The sequence below is a fragment of the Haliotis asinina genome, chromosome 16 (assembly GCF_037392515.1).
Source record: "Haliotis asinina isolate JCU_RB_2024 chromosome 16, JCU_Hal_asi_v2, whole genome shotgun sequence".
In the NCBI taxonomy this organism is placed as follows: Eukaryota; Metazoa; Mollusca; class Gastropoda; order Lepetellida; family Haliotidae; genus Haliotis; species Haliotis asinina.
The window spans coordinates 8,321,546-8,339,213 of record NC_090295.1 but is presented as its reverse complement, the minus strand read 5'-3'; the positions used below and the strand labels follow the sequence as shown (position 1 = coordinate 8,339,213).

Below are 17,668 nucleotides of genomic sequence, written 5' to 3'. Positions count from 1 at the left end.
CCCTTTGTTTCAAATTAATCTATCATTCTTGTCTGTTGGCAGTGGACCAAATCAGCATGAACCTATACTGCCTAGGTAGGGAATGCTGTTTTAGCTTATTTGGGACAAGTCTTGCATTTAACAGCGTGCCTCAAGTAGTCATGATTTACTAAGTGCCCAATTTAGCTCTCCACTAGTTGCCATTGGGAACTCAACAATACCACAGTGACTAGTTCACTGATATTAGTTTGACAGGTATATTGGTTTACTCAATAAAAAATACCTTCTCTGCCTTTTAGAGAAAATATTTCCTTATTTTATTGCTGTCTGTCATGGCTATGTAGACTTATAAAAGATTATCGTGAAGAATATTACCAAGAACAAGATGTTAGTGAATAAATAGTTTATTGATCTGGTTCCCAATTGTTTAATTTCATTTATATATGTGATTACTGTCCTATCTAATTTTACACTGGTATTGTTTTTCTGATATCAATGCAATTTCTGATACTTAGTGCTGAGGACGTTATTGCTACAGCTGAGCATGAATATTCCAGGCTTTTGATAATTTCTGACTGTATCTCTGGCACAATAGGTGTTTTGTGCAAGATCAATTGAGCGCAAGGCTGGTCTGTATTTACCATTGATTTCTGTTAATTTCATCATTTACTTAGCATTTGACTTCTGGCTGGTATAGCAACAAAGTATTATTTATGCATGCCCAACCTGGTGCATTGTGGTGGTTGCCATGGTTACCACCCATTTTCCAGGTTGGGCTACCTGTGTTGTATGGAGAGTTAAGACGGAAGAGTTGTAGTCTTGCAGTCGTGGTCCGGTGGACACACGCACTGAACGTTGGATGGTCCGACGGTTGTGGGTCTTCGGACAGTTTCCTATCCCAGGTAAACAGTTTGTTGACATTTCCTATCTTGGCTTAAGACAGGGTAAATGGTCCCGTAACCTGGTTGTCATAGATATTTGTGGTGACTCTTAAGATTATGATAAATAGTTGCCCAGGTGTCCTAATTAGATAGTTACCTATGTTTGTCTTCCAGGTTTGCTAATTGTAGAGCATATCAATAGATATGGTTTAAGTGATTTGAAGATGTTTCAAGAATAGTGGTTCTTCTCTATGTTCAGCCAAGCAAGACATAGGAGGTAGCAATTAGAATCTGCACTTGGTAACACTGTAATTGATTTTTAGACATATTTTCATTTGTATGAAGCATTCATTTGACTGAACCATGATTCAGGCATTCATGTGTGTTATGGTATTGTAGAAAAATACTTTTTATATAACCATGACACTCCTTTCATCTCATGTTCATATTAGAGGGTGGGACTCAACTTTACAATATATTCGCTGAAATATTTCATTTTCACCATCAGCAGCATGACTAGTCATATTTCCTTTGGATATGAATTATTTCTGTTTAGGTTCAGTTGTGTTCATTTCTAAAATATCTGCTGCCAAAATGTGTGTGACATTAATGATGAACATCTGCATTACGAGGATATGTTTAGTTTAAGAATGTGTAATAGTATCATAATAGGATTACATGTTTTGAAATTATTCAGTAACATGATGGAAGTATTTTGACAAGTGTTTCAAATATCTAAAGAATGTTGTTCGTTTTGGATGATTTGAAAATTTTTGGATGCTGTAATCTAAATAGGGTTGGAAATTTACATGTCCACTTGACAGAGACTAACATTCATGAAGGACATGTGACATTGACTTGTGAAATACCACTTTTGTCTATTAGACAGACTGAAACTCTGAAGCATGTCATTTGTTGCAAACAAGTAAAAACATACACATGTACATTAATTGATGACCCTGGTGACCCATGACTCACAATTGTGGAAAGGAAAATATATGCTGAAAAATTCTTGTTAATAAGCACCTATTGTTGAGTTAAGGGACATATTGTTGAAGAAAATGCTAATTAGTGTATAATGGCTGGGAAACACTGATGATAAGGTATGAGAGGATGTTGAGGAGGATGAAGCATAGTGCAAACTAGTTTCAAGGAAATCTTGTAATGCGAAACCATATATCCAGCATTTGTAACAATTACCAAATACAGCTCTTCACGTCGAGATGCTGGGAAAAAAAGAGAGGAAAAAGTTCATCAAATTTGTTGAAATTCACAGGAAACAATATTTCATTTTGTGAAATGAGCTCTTTAAATTAGTGTAGGGCTGGCTTGACTGCCTGGTGCTTGTCACGCACAGTGTGTGAAAGTAACATTGTATTTGATGGACAGATGACAGCATTACTGCAATTACTTACTTACAACTTGGTCCTGTGTGAAGTATTATAAGAGAGTGGTTGAGGGTTATTGGGAAGGTGGAGCAGGGCTGCCCTACTGTTTGTTCTCTTTGAATAAGTTGCAGTCAGAATATTTGAGGGATACACAGATGATTTATTTAAGAAATGTAAACCATGTTTTTGATTAGCACTCTCAAAACAAATTGATTGATATAATAAGCTGAATTTCTTTTTTGTGTTTGTTTTAACCATAGTTATCTTTATTTGTAGCCTTCACTTGAATGTATTGATTTACTTATGTCATTGTCATGTTATCCTTTTATACTGCAGTGAAATAGATTACTAAAGAAATGCGTTGTCTTTGACCAAGCTGATGGTTGTCAATTCTCACCAGTTTTTAGAGGTCCAATTGTTAATGTATTTGCTTATGACAGGGTGGATATGGGTTTTATTCTGTCTGTGGATACTATTTGTCATTTGTGATATGCTTCATTACATTTTAGAATTGGTGTAAAATTCTGTCACATGTTCACTCTGTCTTGTACATGGTCCTCCCATTACTCTCTGCCATCAACACTTTTCCTTTATTGTTTTGGCCAGTCCTCATTGTTCATCTTTTCTTTCAATCTGCCCCACACTCTCCCTTTCATTTCTCATCACATGCTCTCATTTAGTCACATGTTTCCTGATTCAGTCCCTCGTTCTTCCATTCGGGGGTGGTGGGATAGCCTAGAGGTTAAAGCATTTACTTGTCTACCCAGCAGATCAGGGTTTCATGCTACTATGCCAATGTCCTTGATGTTGTCCAGCGTGTTCGTCTCCTTTGTTCAAGAGGCAGTGGGGTAGCCTTGTGGTTAAAATATTGGCTTGTGACGCTGAAGACCCAGGTTCGATTCCCTACATGAGTACAATGTGTGAACCACTTTTCTGGTGCCCGCTGCCATGATATTGTTGGAATATTGCTAACTGGAGTAAAACTAAACTCCCTCATTTATTCCATTTGTCCTTTGTTCTTCAGTTCATCACATTCACCCTAGTTCTTTCACTTACATTTTTCAATTGTGTTAATTTCCACTTACTCATCAGAGTTACACACTGTCATTACAATGCTATTTTAAGAGGAGCAACCTATTAAAAGGTCAAACAGTTTCTGCATCTGGTCGTGTAATCAGTAAATGTGCCCACTACTTTATTCTTCACATTCTTCCTTTCTTTTATCCATTCTCATGCTCTCATTCCCTTGATCACATTCATTCATTCATTCATTCATTCATTCATTCATTTGTTCATTCTCTAACTTATACATTCACATGTTTTCTGATTACTCATACATTCAGCTTTTCTCTCATTCACTTATTTTCTCATTCATTCAGGGCTCATTTTCTCAGTAATTCTCACTTACTTGTCCATTCTCATGGTTATTTTCTCAGATATTCACTTTTATTTCTCTGTCATTTTCAAATTCTCTCACTAATTCATCAATCATTCTGTCATTTATTTGTTGACATTCCCATGTTCATGAGTCCTCATCCACAGACAGTCATCAAATGGATGAAACAGTTTCTTAAAACTTGAAAGCTGTCTTTGGTCAGAGTCACAGAGATGCTAAAACCAATTCCAGAAAGTCGAAGTTTGAAATATTTCTTTACATTGTTCAAAATCTCTTTTGACAGAGTTACAGAAAGATATTGGCCATTTCTGTCAGATTTCTTTGGTAGCTAAATGGCCTTGTCAGTATCACCTGTCACTGGCAGTGTAAAACTTAAGTCTGTGATGTTTAGAGGTGTTTCCAACCCGCACATAATTGTAATGTGTCAAGTCATATTCATAGTCTTCTCCATAAAGTAAATTTGCCCTTTGTACTTTGTCTCAACCTTCAGGACATTTTTAAAAAAAAAATGCTTCAGAGTAAACCACTGTACAGGAAATACACTTGTCTTATGACATGGTATAGTTTGAAAATTGAACATTCTGAACAAGAAATATGCAAGTTTGACCTTAAGTAATAACCAAGAAATTATCATAACTTTGACATAAATGATTTGGAAATGTCCATACTGCTACCAGAAGAAAAGTTTGAAACAGTAAAACTGAACATGCACAAAGAGAATTTTGTCTTTGTAACGTGTGTAACTAAAGATGAACTTTATGTTTTAAGTCTTTGAAATAGTATGATGAATCAAATAGTTCACTCATCACTGTCTTTAATTTGAAAATAATGATAGCCTCAAGTTTGGAAATGCAACATTTTCAGATTTAACCCTTCCAAACATATTGTATGCGAGCAGTTTCACATATCATTATACTGAAACTTACTCAATGTATATGAAAACAATACAGTCTTAAGATATTTTATTTTTCCCTATATCACCATTTTTGTATAAGTGGCAGTTGATGACAGCTTTGGTAACAGTAATGACTCGTTCGTGACAGTGTTGACTTTCAAACTCTGTTGCTTGAGAATCTTCCTGAATGATTGATTGTTATACAAAAATCAGTTTGAAATTATAAAAAAATTATGAAAACCATAACAATTGATGTTATTACAACAATATTCTGTTCACTGTCAGCATAATACTACATGAAGTATGCATTGATGGTAAAAGTATTGACTTCAGTGATGACAGTATTGACCTGACTGGTGACAATCTTGACTTCCATGAGTACAAGTTGTATTCTAGATGGATATTTTGAGATTAATGAAAAGGTTTTCATGAAATTAATTTGATACCTAGTGTCTTGAAAACCAGCTTGATAAATTTTGGTCAGTATATAATAAACATTTGTATTGTGTGTTACTCTTGTGTTGGTAGCAGTTATTGACAAATATGGAAGCAGGATGAACAAACTGCATTATTGGTCTCTCCACAAGTATGGATTTTTCACTTTAAATTTCTTGTGTTAAAGATCTGTCAATATAAAGAACCTGATGCATATCAAAAGTTGTTTTAGAACATTTAACACTTAACATGTTAACCAAAACTCTGCAACATATGTTAAAAGATATATGCTAATATGCTAATTTCAAAACATGAATAAACTCTTCTTGAAACTAACACATGAATTTGAAGTTAACACATGTCAAGGTATTTGGAAATAACATTCCATATCTTTGTATCCGCTCTTTGATATCTAAAACCCACGATGGCTGATGGCTCAGGAATAACTGCCTACACATCATCATAGCTGTACCAACATACATGTTGGCCAAAGGAAACAGTTTCTTATTTTCATGATTTGATGCATACACTCAACATCCAGTACCTTTCCTGGATAAAGATTACCATCATATAAGACAACCACATATTTACCAAGAAGATCGTCTGGCTTTGGCATGGTTTCTGTAAGTTCAGAAAATTTCTGCATCCAGTAACATTGTCTGATTTCTGGTCACTTGTAACTGAGGAGTCATGGACTACAGTGGGAGCCTTGGTGACTGATTGGTATTGAACTTAAGTGGGAGTCTTGGTGACTGATGGGTTCTGAGCTACCGTCGGATGGGTCCTTAACTAAAGTGGGAGCCTTGGTGGCTAATAGGTTAAACTACAGTGGGAGCCATGGAGGCTGATGGGTCCTGGACTACAGTGGGACCCATGGTGGCTGATAGGTCGGACTACAGTGGAAGCCATGGTGACTGATGGGTCCTGAACTACAGTGGAAGCCATGGTGGCTGATGGGTCATGGACTACAGTGGGAGCCATGGTGGCTGATAGGTTGTGGACTACAGTGGAAGCCTTGGTGGCTGATGGGTCCTGGACTGCAGTAGGAGCCATGGTGGCTGATGGGTCCTCAACTAAAGTGGGAGTCTCGGTGGCTAATAGGTCGGACTAAAGTGGGAGCCATGGTGACTGATGGGTCCTGAATTGAAGTGGGAGCCTTGGTGGCTAATAGGTCGGACTACAGTGGGAGCCATGATGGCTAATAGGTCCTGGACTAAAGTGGGAGCATGGTGACTGATAATTCCTGAACTAAAGTGGGAGCCATGGTGGCTGATGGGTCCTGAACTACAGTGAAACCCGTGGTGGCTAATAGGTCCTGGACTAAAGTGGGAGCCATGGTGACTAATAGGTCCTGGACTAAAGTGGGAACCTTGGTGACTGATGGGTCCTGAACAAAAGTGGGAGCCATGGTGACTGATGGGTCGTGGACTACAGTGGGGACCATGGTGACTGATGGGTCCTGAACTAAAGTGGGAGCCATGGTGACTGATGGGTCCTGCAGAGCGTACCTTGGTAACTGATAGTACTGAGCTTCAGTCGGAGCCATGGTGACTGATGGGTCCTGAACTAAAGTGGGAGCCTTGGTGACGGATGGGTCCTGGAATACAGAGGGAGCCATGGTGACGTATGGGTCCTGAACTACAGTGGGAGCCATGGTGACTGATGGGTCCTGGACTACAGTGGGAGCCATGTTGACTGATGGCTTTTGGAATACAGAGGGAACCTTGGTGACTGATGGGTCCTGGAATACAGAGAGCCATGGTGACTGATGGGTCCTGAAGTACAGTGGGAGCCATGGTGGCTGATGGGTCCTGAAGTACAGAGGGAACCTTGGTAACTGATGGATGCTGGACTACATTGGGAGAGTCGGTAACTGATGGACCCTGGGCTATTTATTTCTATTTATCATCAAAATCAACAAAAACTCAATACCGCTACCCTGTGTGTCAAAACTATCACCAGTTATGTCAATGCTACCTCAACTATCAAAGGTACACCTGATATCTTCTTCAACTGAACCTTGGCAATTTCAAACTAATGTTTTTTCTTCCACTTCTTAGATGATAATTTGATTCATCAAGAGAAAGCTGTGATTGATTGCATGAACAACAACAAATTGTTCCATATCTGGAAAATATATCACCGCTGCTACCATATTCGTCCAGACTGTTACCAATAATAGTATCCACCTTTATTAAAACATTCTTTGTTTAGACTTTTCATCTTTAAGACAGTGAGCAATTATCATAGCTAAAAAGATGACAACAACCTTTAGTCACTGCCTACTAAGAATAAGCACAGATTAATATTTTTACACAAATTAACTATTTTTTCAATAACCACTACCAATTTCATCACGACTGACGATGAATTTCAATATCTTCCATAAATCATTATATATAGCCGAAAGAAAGCAGATGTGTTTTAGTTGCTTTCAATAATGGTACTATAAAACACCACATTAAGAGTCTGACATCTCATATTTGTGTCTTTGTATCATAAAATCAATTAAAACTCAGCATCGTTACCCTGTGTGTCAAAGCTGCCATTTTATAGATGGTTGCTGTATTGACTGTAAAGGTATTGATGTTCTTATATACCTATTAAAATTAAATACAATTAATGGTCCCCTAAGACAAAAAGGCACACGTCACAATTAGCAATTTTTTTGTGACATTTTCAATCACTTAAAGGTGAAGGAGCATTAATGTTCTTTCTCTTTGAAATCTTTGTGATAGTTTTGACACGCACAATTCATAGATTCATAATGCTATTTACCTTGAGTTTAAATATGACTCAACTGAACAGAGCTGAAATTCTTCATGCTGCCATTTTGAAGACAGGAAGTGAAAGGACCCAGACAGGAAGTGGCCACTGGGCATGACTTGAGGGAATTCATGTTTTAGCCATGTTCCTTTTTGGTAGCAGTATTGACAAATATTTCTGTTACAGTGGATTTTTTTTGTGCAGAAAGTTTTAAGTAAGGCATAAAAAGACATACAACTGTGCTTTCTAAGCCACTATAGTTGCTGTATCAATGCAAAAAAATTATGTTTGTAGAGCAAAACCTTACCTTGGTACAAGCAAATTTTGTGATTTTTACGTCAAAAAGTTTGTTGCAAAGTTAACATTTTCAGTGGACAAACAAAATGATATATGTGATCTCCTCAACTGATACCTTTCAACACACTAAATTGAAAAAAACCAAATAAACACAAAATTTTAATTGAAAATTAATAAGTTTGTGTATGAAAAGTTCAGATGAAGAAATGGTTCAGAATTCTGTGATGAGTGAGTTCCAAAGTGTAATGATCTACGCCAAAATTTTCAGTTCATATTAAGGAACTTGAAGGTGATATATAAATGGCATAAGGCTGTTGTAATCTGCTTCGCATTGTATGCTTTATAAAGCATGTGTTAAAAAAAACAACAACATTCAAGCAGTGTATGTACAAGTTTATACACGATTCAATAAACTTTTTATTGAAATATTTAATCTTATTTCCCCAAGTGTAGTATTATTACAGATACTGTATAGTGATATCATCAGGCAGCCTTTTTATCTGCATTCAACAAGTGTTAAGAGTGTTGCTGCCCTTGTTCATAAGTGTTTCTTAGTTTGAATTGTTGATGTTTGAGCAGCACTATGTATGAGGAAGCAACCTGTCTTTATGTTCATTAGCACATTCAAGTAAAATTAGCAAAGTTAGTAATATATTACTACAAGTGAATCCAAGGTTGAAAAAATGATATCCTGTTCCTGTCCAGAAAAAGAAATTCTGCAGAATGTGATCAAGGAAGTTAATGAAAGATAAAATTCATGATTTGACATCAAGTCTAATATTTCCCTATAAAAACTTTAGGAAGTAAGTTTCAAGGGAATCCATGTCTTTCATGAATCTGTGCTGTGGAAGTATTTAGATTCTGTTTTCCTCCTCACTGTCAAATTGTGTGACATGAAGATTAACAAGCAATAATTATGGAATGAAATTAACCTTCATTTCTCTGTCTATTTTCATTTGATGCTTGTCCCATCCCCCAATGATGTTTGTTAAGCAGATAGTTGACATGTTGAAATTGCTTCTTTTTAGTGTTATTCTAATCTCTTGCTGCTTGAAATTTTTATTCATTGTCTGATTTGACCAAAATATCATATACAGATTACGGACAGTGGTTAAAAATCTGTAAAATTTCATGAATGTGTTTGGGTAATGACATGTTGATATAATGATTTGCTCAGAAATCCTTGTAAACACAGATCTTGTGGGTATTGATTAAGACAATGTTGGATAAATATTTACATTTCACTTTTTGAGGCAATATTTCTCTGACTGGAGCCCGGAGTTGACGATGCAACAGCATCGTCTCATTAAACGGAATAGTCAAAATTCCTCTTTCTATTAAAGGGTCGTTTCACACTCCAGGGGGTAGTTCTGTTACCTTTGTTTCATCTCTTTTTTTAAAAATGGCATAGGCATCAAATTAGCCTGTGAGAAATTGCTGTTCGGGAGGAAGAGGTATTGTATGTACAGGCTAATTAGATATTAAACAAAATGATCTCATATAATCTCATAGAAGATGTATTTTCATATATTAACATTTTTTATTCATTGTTCTTAATATGTTTGCAGTGTGTAATAGAACAGTGAAGTGTACTTGATGTTAGACGTATATTAGAATACATGCATTTGATTGACAAGAGGTTTGCATGCTTACCTCAGAGCACTCACTGTTAATGATATTTTCATGTTTATTTGCATTTTGTAATCTGTATTGAAACACAAAGTCACAATACAATTTACATTTCAAGTGTAGTTTTTCCAACTGTTTTCCCAGTGATGTTAAAACAAATGAAAGACTAACAATAGGATGAATTATTTTGAAAAATAACCTCTGTCATCAAAGGCATGCCAGCCAAGGTCTATCTCCATTTTTGCCATATGTGTGTTTTACAAGGCATGGGATCAGGAATGATAAATAGACATACATATGGTTTGTGGTATTCAAACAGAATGCCTGGTGTATCAATCACCAGATTTCTCCTTTGGCCCTGTCACGGGCACAAAATATGATGGCTTGCACCTGGATAGATTATTAGCCAGTAATATTGTGTTACTATCAAACTGTGCAGTTATCTTCATGCTCAGATCAAGTGCTTTAGATGTAAGTATGTGACCTCATAGTGTAAGATAGGGAAGATCTAAATATCACAATGAAGGCTATTCCAAATAAGGTTCTCTCCCTAATAAGCAGATGGTGTAATATGGGATTTAGTTCACAAGGTGCTGATAAGGTGTTGTAACGATGGGAGGGGTGACTCTTTATCCACGAGTGTGGATCTGTGACTTTCCACAAATGACAAATGTATATAATGATCAGTGCCTAAAATGTCAGCCTTTACTTGCCCAAACTTGTCTTTTGGTATCATTTTGTAAAGATCAAGGCTTTATCTTGAACAATGTTTATGACTGTTAACTGGTGTTTTATAGATTTGGTAAAAAGGCTGTAGGTTGAGTCGTAGACAAGTGCAATGATTTTCCAAGAATAGTTTTCTGGTTTATGTTGATTTCTTTGCTGTCATCATCCTTCATGTCATTCCGAATCCACATCCCAAGGTTGTTGTATGTGTCATAGAATTTCCTTCATTCTTCCCATGAGCTCTAGCTCTTTTAGGGTTGTAGTAGCACTGTCAGATCTTCACAGCCTGTGTTCTCACTATGATAATTTATTTCAATTTTTTGTTCATACTATCTAATACTATCTAATACTATTTCCAAAATCAGTCAGTTTTTTTCAGATTCACGCATAATTAGACAGACCATGTTCAGTGTCTTCAGGGATGGAAAACGTCTACAACGTGTCATACTGGGAGCATATAGAAATTCATTGCCTGAAAATGTTTGTAATTCTGTTAGCCCAGAGGATACTTTTGCCATCACACAAACTTGTCCAAACTTTAACCAATACCAAATGCCATCCCAAGCTGTTTTCTGGCATTTTCTGTAGACCCCAAAGTCAATGTATGGTGCAGATCCTTAACATACATTAATGTTTTATAAGTATTTTATGTATTTTCTGACTGCTGTCAACCCATTCTACTCACATGCTTGTATTAAATTTTACTTGGAGACTTAAGTACATTTCTTAAAATATCACTAGATGTAAGATTTAAGTAAAATTTGTTTGTGAGATTGATTGTTATTGTAGTATACTTGTTATTTCACAGAGATTAATCCAAGCAGAATAACCTGACATCCTGAATAATGATATTTTTTTATAATTTTTACCTGTCCCTTTTATATGCAATATCCACCATAACTTACAACAGTGTGCCAGGTCAAACCAGCCAATAGCTTGGTTGTTATGCTAAGTCATATATTTGTTTCTTTTTTAGGGAATTATAAAATCCTAAACATGATATGAGGCTGTGTCACAACACAAACACTTCTTGGACTCAGTGCACATATTTTATCATATTACTGCCTGACCCACATTTTAACATTTATTTATCAAACATTATCCGCCACACGATGAATGAGGTAAGTCGCTATGTGTACAGATGAGTTTGTCCTATCCTCAGTGTTCTTTCATCTGGGATTACTGTTCCGACCTACGAACCTCAGAAATGATACGTTTGAGAGAAATTTAAGGCATGTGCATTCTTCCAAAGCATTTATTATTTTCATGCTTTGCTGAATAGTTGTCCAAAGGAAATTTGAAATTTTGCCAAATTTGATAAGAATTCTTTTGTATGGTTGGTGGTATTCATGGTGGATGTATTATTTGACTTAGAAATCGTGTGTTCAGTACTTTGACATATTGAATTAGCTTTTTAAAGGTGAAATAGTTATATATGTTTCTCAAGGACAGTGTTTGACTCCATAGTTGTGTTTGCACTGTGTGTTTATTCAGTGCTGTTGATACAGTATGGGTACTTGAATGTTTATGTATAAAAATTGTACAAAGTTATGAAATATTGTACTCAGTGTGTTTTCTGTTTCATAAGTGTACTGAAAATGTTTGAAATGGTTCTTTCATATTTTGTAATATTTGGCAGAGTTGTCACAGAAATCAAATTGAATTGTTCAGGAATTTCAGGCATAAGATGATAAGATGATGACGTGCAAGTTTAAATGTGATTTGATGTGTTTGGACATGATGGTTGAGAGTGATGAAAAAACTGTTTTATATTTTGAGTTGGAGTTGATTTTGCATTATAAATGTGTGTCACTATTTTTTAAGAAGTGATGGTTGATTGAGTTCTTTGGTGACATAGTCAGTATTGCTAACTTAAGTACAGTTTAAATAAGTGCTGAATATGTATTCAGTGCACTAGTAAGTCAATAGATTTTCATAATAATTATTCATTGAAATTTACCTTTGCCATTACGCAAACTTGTCCAAACTTTTGGCCAATACCAAATGCCATCCCAAGCTGTTTTCTGGCATTTGTTGCAGACCCCAAAGTCAGTGGGTGGTGCAGATCCTTAACATACATTCATGTTTTACGAGTAATTTCTGTATCTGTTATATTCTGGTTCTAACAATGTTAGTGTTTTCTTAAATTCTTTACAGTTTTGTCTTATATATGCTACTCAAAATATGTCAAGAGCATTGATTCTTACTTTAGTTAATCTGTCATGACTGATGATCTTTACGTTCTTTTGTGTAATATAAGACAAGGTCCATTTTGTATTTGCACTTCAGGAGTAATGCTTGTATGGTTCTGTTACCAGACTTGTGTTATAATGTGATTCACGGAAGAATGCATATATGACTACTCCACTTTCAGTAGGGATCTTTAGATCATTTGTGATGAAAAATGATTCTCATAGTATGTCAAGTGTATATATACATATGAATATCATATGATTATCCCTATAAAATGTTGAATAATAAATAAGTATAGTCAAATCCTGATGAGTCGAATCACTAGGGACCAAGTATTAAATTCGACTTATCATGTCTTTGAGACATGCGTATGTCTATGATGGCAGAAAAAATGGTCGGGACCAACAGGTACTTCGAGCTATGCATAATATTCGAGACACCAGCATTCGACTCATCAGGATTTAACTGTACACAGCACATGGTCATCTATATGTATTACTAAACTAAATACTAAACCTTTTTCGTTGCTGCACGGCTTGCCTTTAAAAGTGCATATAATCATTATGAATTCCCTGAAACCTTTATGAAGGGCATATTTGGGTCAGTTTGCAGATTCTGGTACTTTGGTGCAATCTAGCCAAAACATACAAATTGTTTGTATGTTTGTTAGAAACAAATTGTGGTGACATTCGTGGTTTTGTAACAAATTAACTCTTTTTCCATATAAGCATTTGTCACAGTGTTGACACATGCTGTAAATAAATACAGGATCTATACATACACTATAAACCTGTCTACCATCATCCCTAATTACCCCACTTGTGTGATTGTTATTTCATCCCATCTGTCATATGCTTCAACCCCTATCCCCAGTGAAAGCCCCAAGGAATTAAGCCCTGTAAAGCACCAGAATAATGATCCCTATTGTCCTCTATGCTAATCATTGTCTCCCCCATCTGCAATGCTATGACTGGATTGGTGTGTTGTGATAGTTGAGGATTATCTCTAACCTCTTACTTTTAATTAGTCTCTGTTCAGTGTCAGCTTAATTACTTACTTAATTACCCAGATTAATGTGATTATCTCTTAATCTTTTTCTAAAGAACATATTATACTACTGATGCCCTTTTGAGTCAGCTTTGGTTGTTTTCTTTGTAAAAGTTTATATTTAAGCAAATGTTGTTAGGTGATTCAGTGTGTTTGTGATTCTTGGATGAGGAGGAGGTTAGGTGTATTTCTGTGAATCTGGAATTATCTTAGCAGTCAATCATACCGGTAAGATAGTCATCGTGATACATTGAAAGGTAACAGTTTGTCACAGTGCTTTGGTACTTATTGGGTCATGTGATAGCTTAAAGAGTCATTGTTATAAGTGCATGTGATTTCACAATTCGTTAAATACATGCATTATATCAGAATTATACAGATAAATGTCATGCCTTAAATGCCACATCATATACATTATGTAAAGTTCATTGTTTGGGGTTTCCTTTGTCGCTGCTGTAATTATTTCATGTTCCTTAGGTTTTGTACTGTTGTGTATATAATATATTCATGGTGTATCAGCAGTCAAGTTTGCTCAAGAAGCAGTGTTTTAGACAGTTTGACCTTGTTATGATATTCACCTGTGAGCAGGTTCATGTGTGTGAATTAGTTAAATGTGTCGGAGGTGTAGAGTTACTCACAAGCTTAAAAACCCTGATTTCACAGGATTAGTGTGGTTATATTGTGGAGCCTGTTGAAAAGTGGATTTTCAACAATATTTGGTCAGGTCAAGTATGTTTCCCTAGAAAGGTAGGAGAAATGGAAAGAAGTGATAGGTGAGAATGTGATGGTGGTAATGAAAGTATGTTTTGTCTGAAATGTCAGTTGATATCTAACAGATTGTATATATATAATTTTAGAAAATCAGTTTGCATCGATTTTAGTGTTTAATTCTAATTGGTTTGGCAGTAAGGGATCTGGGTTTTATTTTAAAACTTTATTTATGGTAGATCTAGAATCATATCAGATGGCTAATTCAGACTACAATGGACTTGAATGAACTTGTTTAAGTTTTGATTGAAAACTTTAATATTAGTATTTTGGAAGCTAACAAAATGGTTTCTTTACCTTAGTGTTTATAATTACCTTTGGATGTTACTGGGTGAAGGGGGATATTGTCATTAAGGAGAGACAAGTGATTGTCTTCTTGCATGTCATTTGCTCATCCAGTTCACCATGTCATATCAACATTATACTTGTTTTATGAATGTGGTGTGAGTTTAACACCCAAATGAATACACATGAATGGGCAATAACCTTTGTGGCAAAAAATGCAGTCATTGTGAGGAATATTTGAGGCACAGAGTGACTGACCACTGGTGGCAATGACAGGTTGACATTGACGGATCACTTTGAGGAAATGAACAGATTTTAAAAAGGTCATATTGTGATAATTGACAGGATTAGGCCCTAAAGCTAGTGTGGGGATCCCATGTCAGTTTAGCTACTTTTGTCTCACAATTGCATTTACTGCGGTAACCTGGATAGGGAGACTCAAGCCTGTGTTGGAATTTCCTGTATAAACCATGTTTCTATGGCAGGAAACTAGTGGTATGGAAAGCCTATAAAAATTGGCTGCCAGTGTCCCTAGTTGTGTTGCCACAGGCATAGTTGCCCCGATAGTTGTGTAGATATATGAACAGAGGAGGAGCCTCACTGATATTGCTAACTTTATGTACTTTGATATTTGGAGAAGTCTTGTCTTTCTGGGTTTTGTTGGCTACGAGATAGCTGTGCTGTGGTGAGTTGGACCAGCTTGGTGTTATTCTGGTTTGAGCTTCCACAAGTGCTCTTAGGCAAATCGTCTCACTCATTAAGTTCAATTACATTTGTTGTCAATATTCATGGAATATTATTTAATATGGTATGTTTTTCACAGACTTGTTCAACTACCATTTTTGTTTGTATTACTGGAAAGCGTACATGATGGAAACTTTGTAATTATTCTGTTAAACATGAATCTGCATGTCCTTCATATAAGTCACATATGCTAAAATAATCAATTTTGTAGCAACCTGTGCCCAAAAGGGTTTCGAAATAGTAGTTTGGAATAGTTTTTGAAGTTTGAGACTTTTGTAAGATTTCTACAAAAAACTTATGCTGTAGTAACATCTATTCATTCTATTTCAAATTCATGAAAGAATTTTTAAGTTTTGAATGCATATTAGCATGTTGCATGTATACATGACCATATTGTTATTGTGACATTGGGTTATTGTTGCTAAGGGCTTTGCTTCTGTGTCAACATTGGAATGATTGATATTTTTCATCAAAATGTCATTTTTGTTTCCCTACATGTAGTGCATGAAGGACACTGTTCACATTATGTCACCCATGAGGCTAGACAGCTCACCTCTCATGGAGAGAAGCACAAGCGGTAGCCAGTGATCTTTTGATTAACTACCATTATCATTTATTCATAATATGTTAAGAAACTCAATCTTTTCCTTTAATTTGACTGGCATCTCATGAAAGTTAATATCCCTATCAATTCAGGCAAACCAAATCATTGATTGTGCATTTTTTTTGTCATTTGTAGGATAATGTCTAAAAGTAGGTGTGTTCATGTTAAAAAACAATTGAGCTTGACTATTATGTTTTTGTTGCCATAACAAGTGCAAGATCTTTCTGTTTCCATGGTATGAGGTGGCCAGGATAAACTATTCATGTCATGTTAATTTGAACGGGCATTTCTAATGTGAAATAATAGTTTCTAAGTGCTGGCCATTGTCTTGGAGGTGAGATATGCTTGATGTTTTTATCCATTTAACAGGGAATAATTGTGATGTTATAGATTAGTTTTGTCGATTGTTGGGAGGATTAACAGTGTTCCTGACACGCATCATGTGTTTCGTGTTAGGCTCCGTTACTATAGCATCAGATATCAATATGTGTAATGTCGGCCTATGTTGTACAGTCTACATGGAAACTCCTTGTGCGTCTGTGGGGTTTACTCTTGGGAAAAGTAAGGCTGATTATGTTGGAACTTGGTGATAGTACCTGCTCACATTTCACACTAGATTGGTTTTGTTGTTGGAGAAATTGAATATCTTATGTCACAATGTCCTTGGTGATAGTTTGCCATCTACCAAGTTTCAGCTAGAGTGGACTGCTTATTCATTAGAATAAATTACAACAGGTTGTTAAAAAGGCTGTAAAACATGTGTGAAACTCTATATATTTGTTAGAAGCAGTTTGTTGCCATGGTGACTTGAAAATTTGGTCATTTTGACTTGAGCAAGTAACATCAGGTATCAATTGTTTGGTATTGACCAATATTTATTTTTGACTTAGTGAAATGTTTTAAAGTTTCATTAATATTACCTCTTCACAGATCTTCTTTTATATATGCATTTGATATTCAGAAAATGAGTCCAGTTTCAGCATTAGATAATGTGCATTTTTAAGTTGGTTTTGACATGTATTTCTGCATGAGTATTTGAACAAACCATCTAATTTGTAACTTGTAGGCTGCTCCCTCTATATTACTTACTTATACAAAAAACAGCTGTACATTCTGACAACAGTAATAGTAGCTGAACAGTGGAAAAGTGAACCCAAGCAAAGGAAACATCTATCACCATCTTCATGTAACTCCACAACTGGGAAATATTTTATTATTTATTTGTGAAAGTACTTGCCGCTGTCAATGGATTTTACAATTGAGCTGATATTAACTCAGAGTTAATAAATATTTCATTGCGAGAACATATTTCATGGGAATTGTGTCGGCACTAAACCCTATGTAGACAAATTCTTATAAAGTGAGTAATTTCCCTGAGAAATTCAGCTGGTCCAGTCCCAAGCCTTTGTTGCTAGTGTAATAACCTGCATTTGATCTGTTTAGTATAATTTGGCTATGAATGGTTGCCATAACGATGTCATTTAAGAATGTTGAGCATTGATATGTGGCAGCGTGCTCAGTCAGCAACTGTGTGAATACACCAAACATCAATCCACGTTGACATTTCACCAAAATACGACTCCAATAGAAAATTATTCAAATTGCCACAATTTAGTGAGAAACTGTAAATTGGGG

General features: G+C 35.8%; 2 protein-coding genes across 2 annotated transcripts in view; one reads left to right on the top strand and one right to left on the bottom strand.

The window, feature by feature from the left end:
* Nucleotides 1–822: 822 nt before the first annotated feature.
* The window catches only part of LOC137268760 (zinc finger protein castor homolog 1-like), a 50,529-nt gene continuing 33,683 nt past the window's right edge, over nt 823–17,668 (top strand). The window contains exon 1 of the mRNA XM_067803339.1: nt 823–881. The gene's annotated coding sequence lies outside the window, so the exon portion shown is untranslated. The remainder of the gene's footprint in view (nt 882–17,668) is intronic.
* LOC137268800 (threonine-rich protein-like) lies at nt 6,188–6,664 on the bottom strand. Its single transcript, XM_067803369.1, has one exon. The coding sequence runs from the start codon at nt 6,662–6,664 to the stop codon at nt 6,188–6,190; it is 477 nt and encodes a 158-aa protein (XP_067659470.1).

Excerpts from the sequence above, each read along its gene's own strand:
- LOC137268800 (XM_067803369.1), bottom strand. The coding sequence starts at position 6,664 with ATGGCTCCCACTGTAGTCCAGGACCCATCAGTCACCATGGCTCCCACT.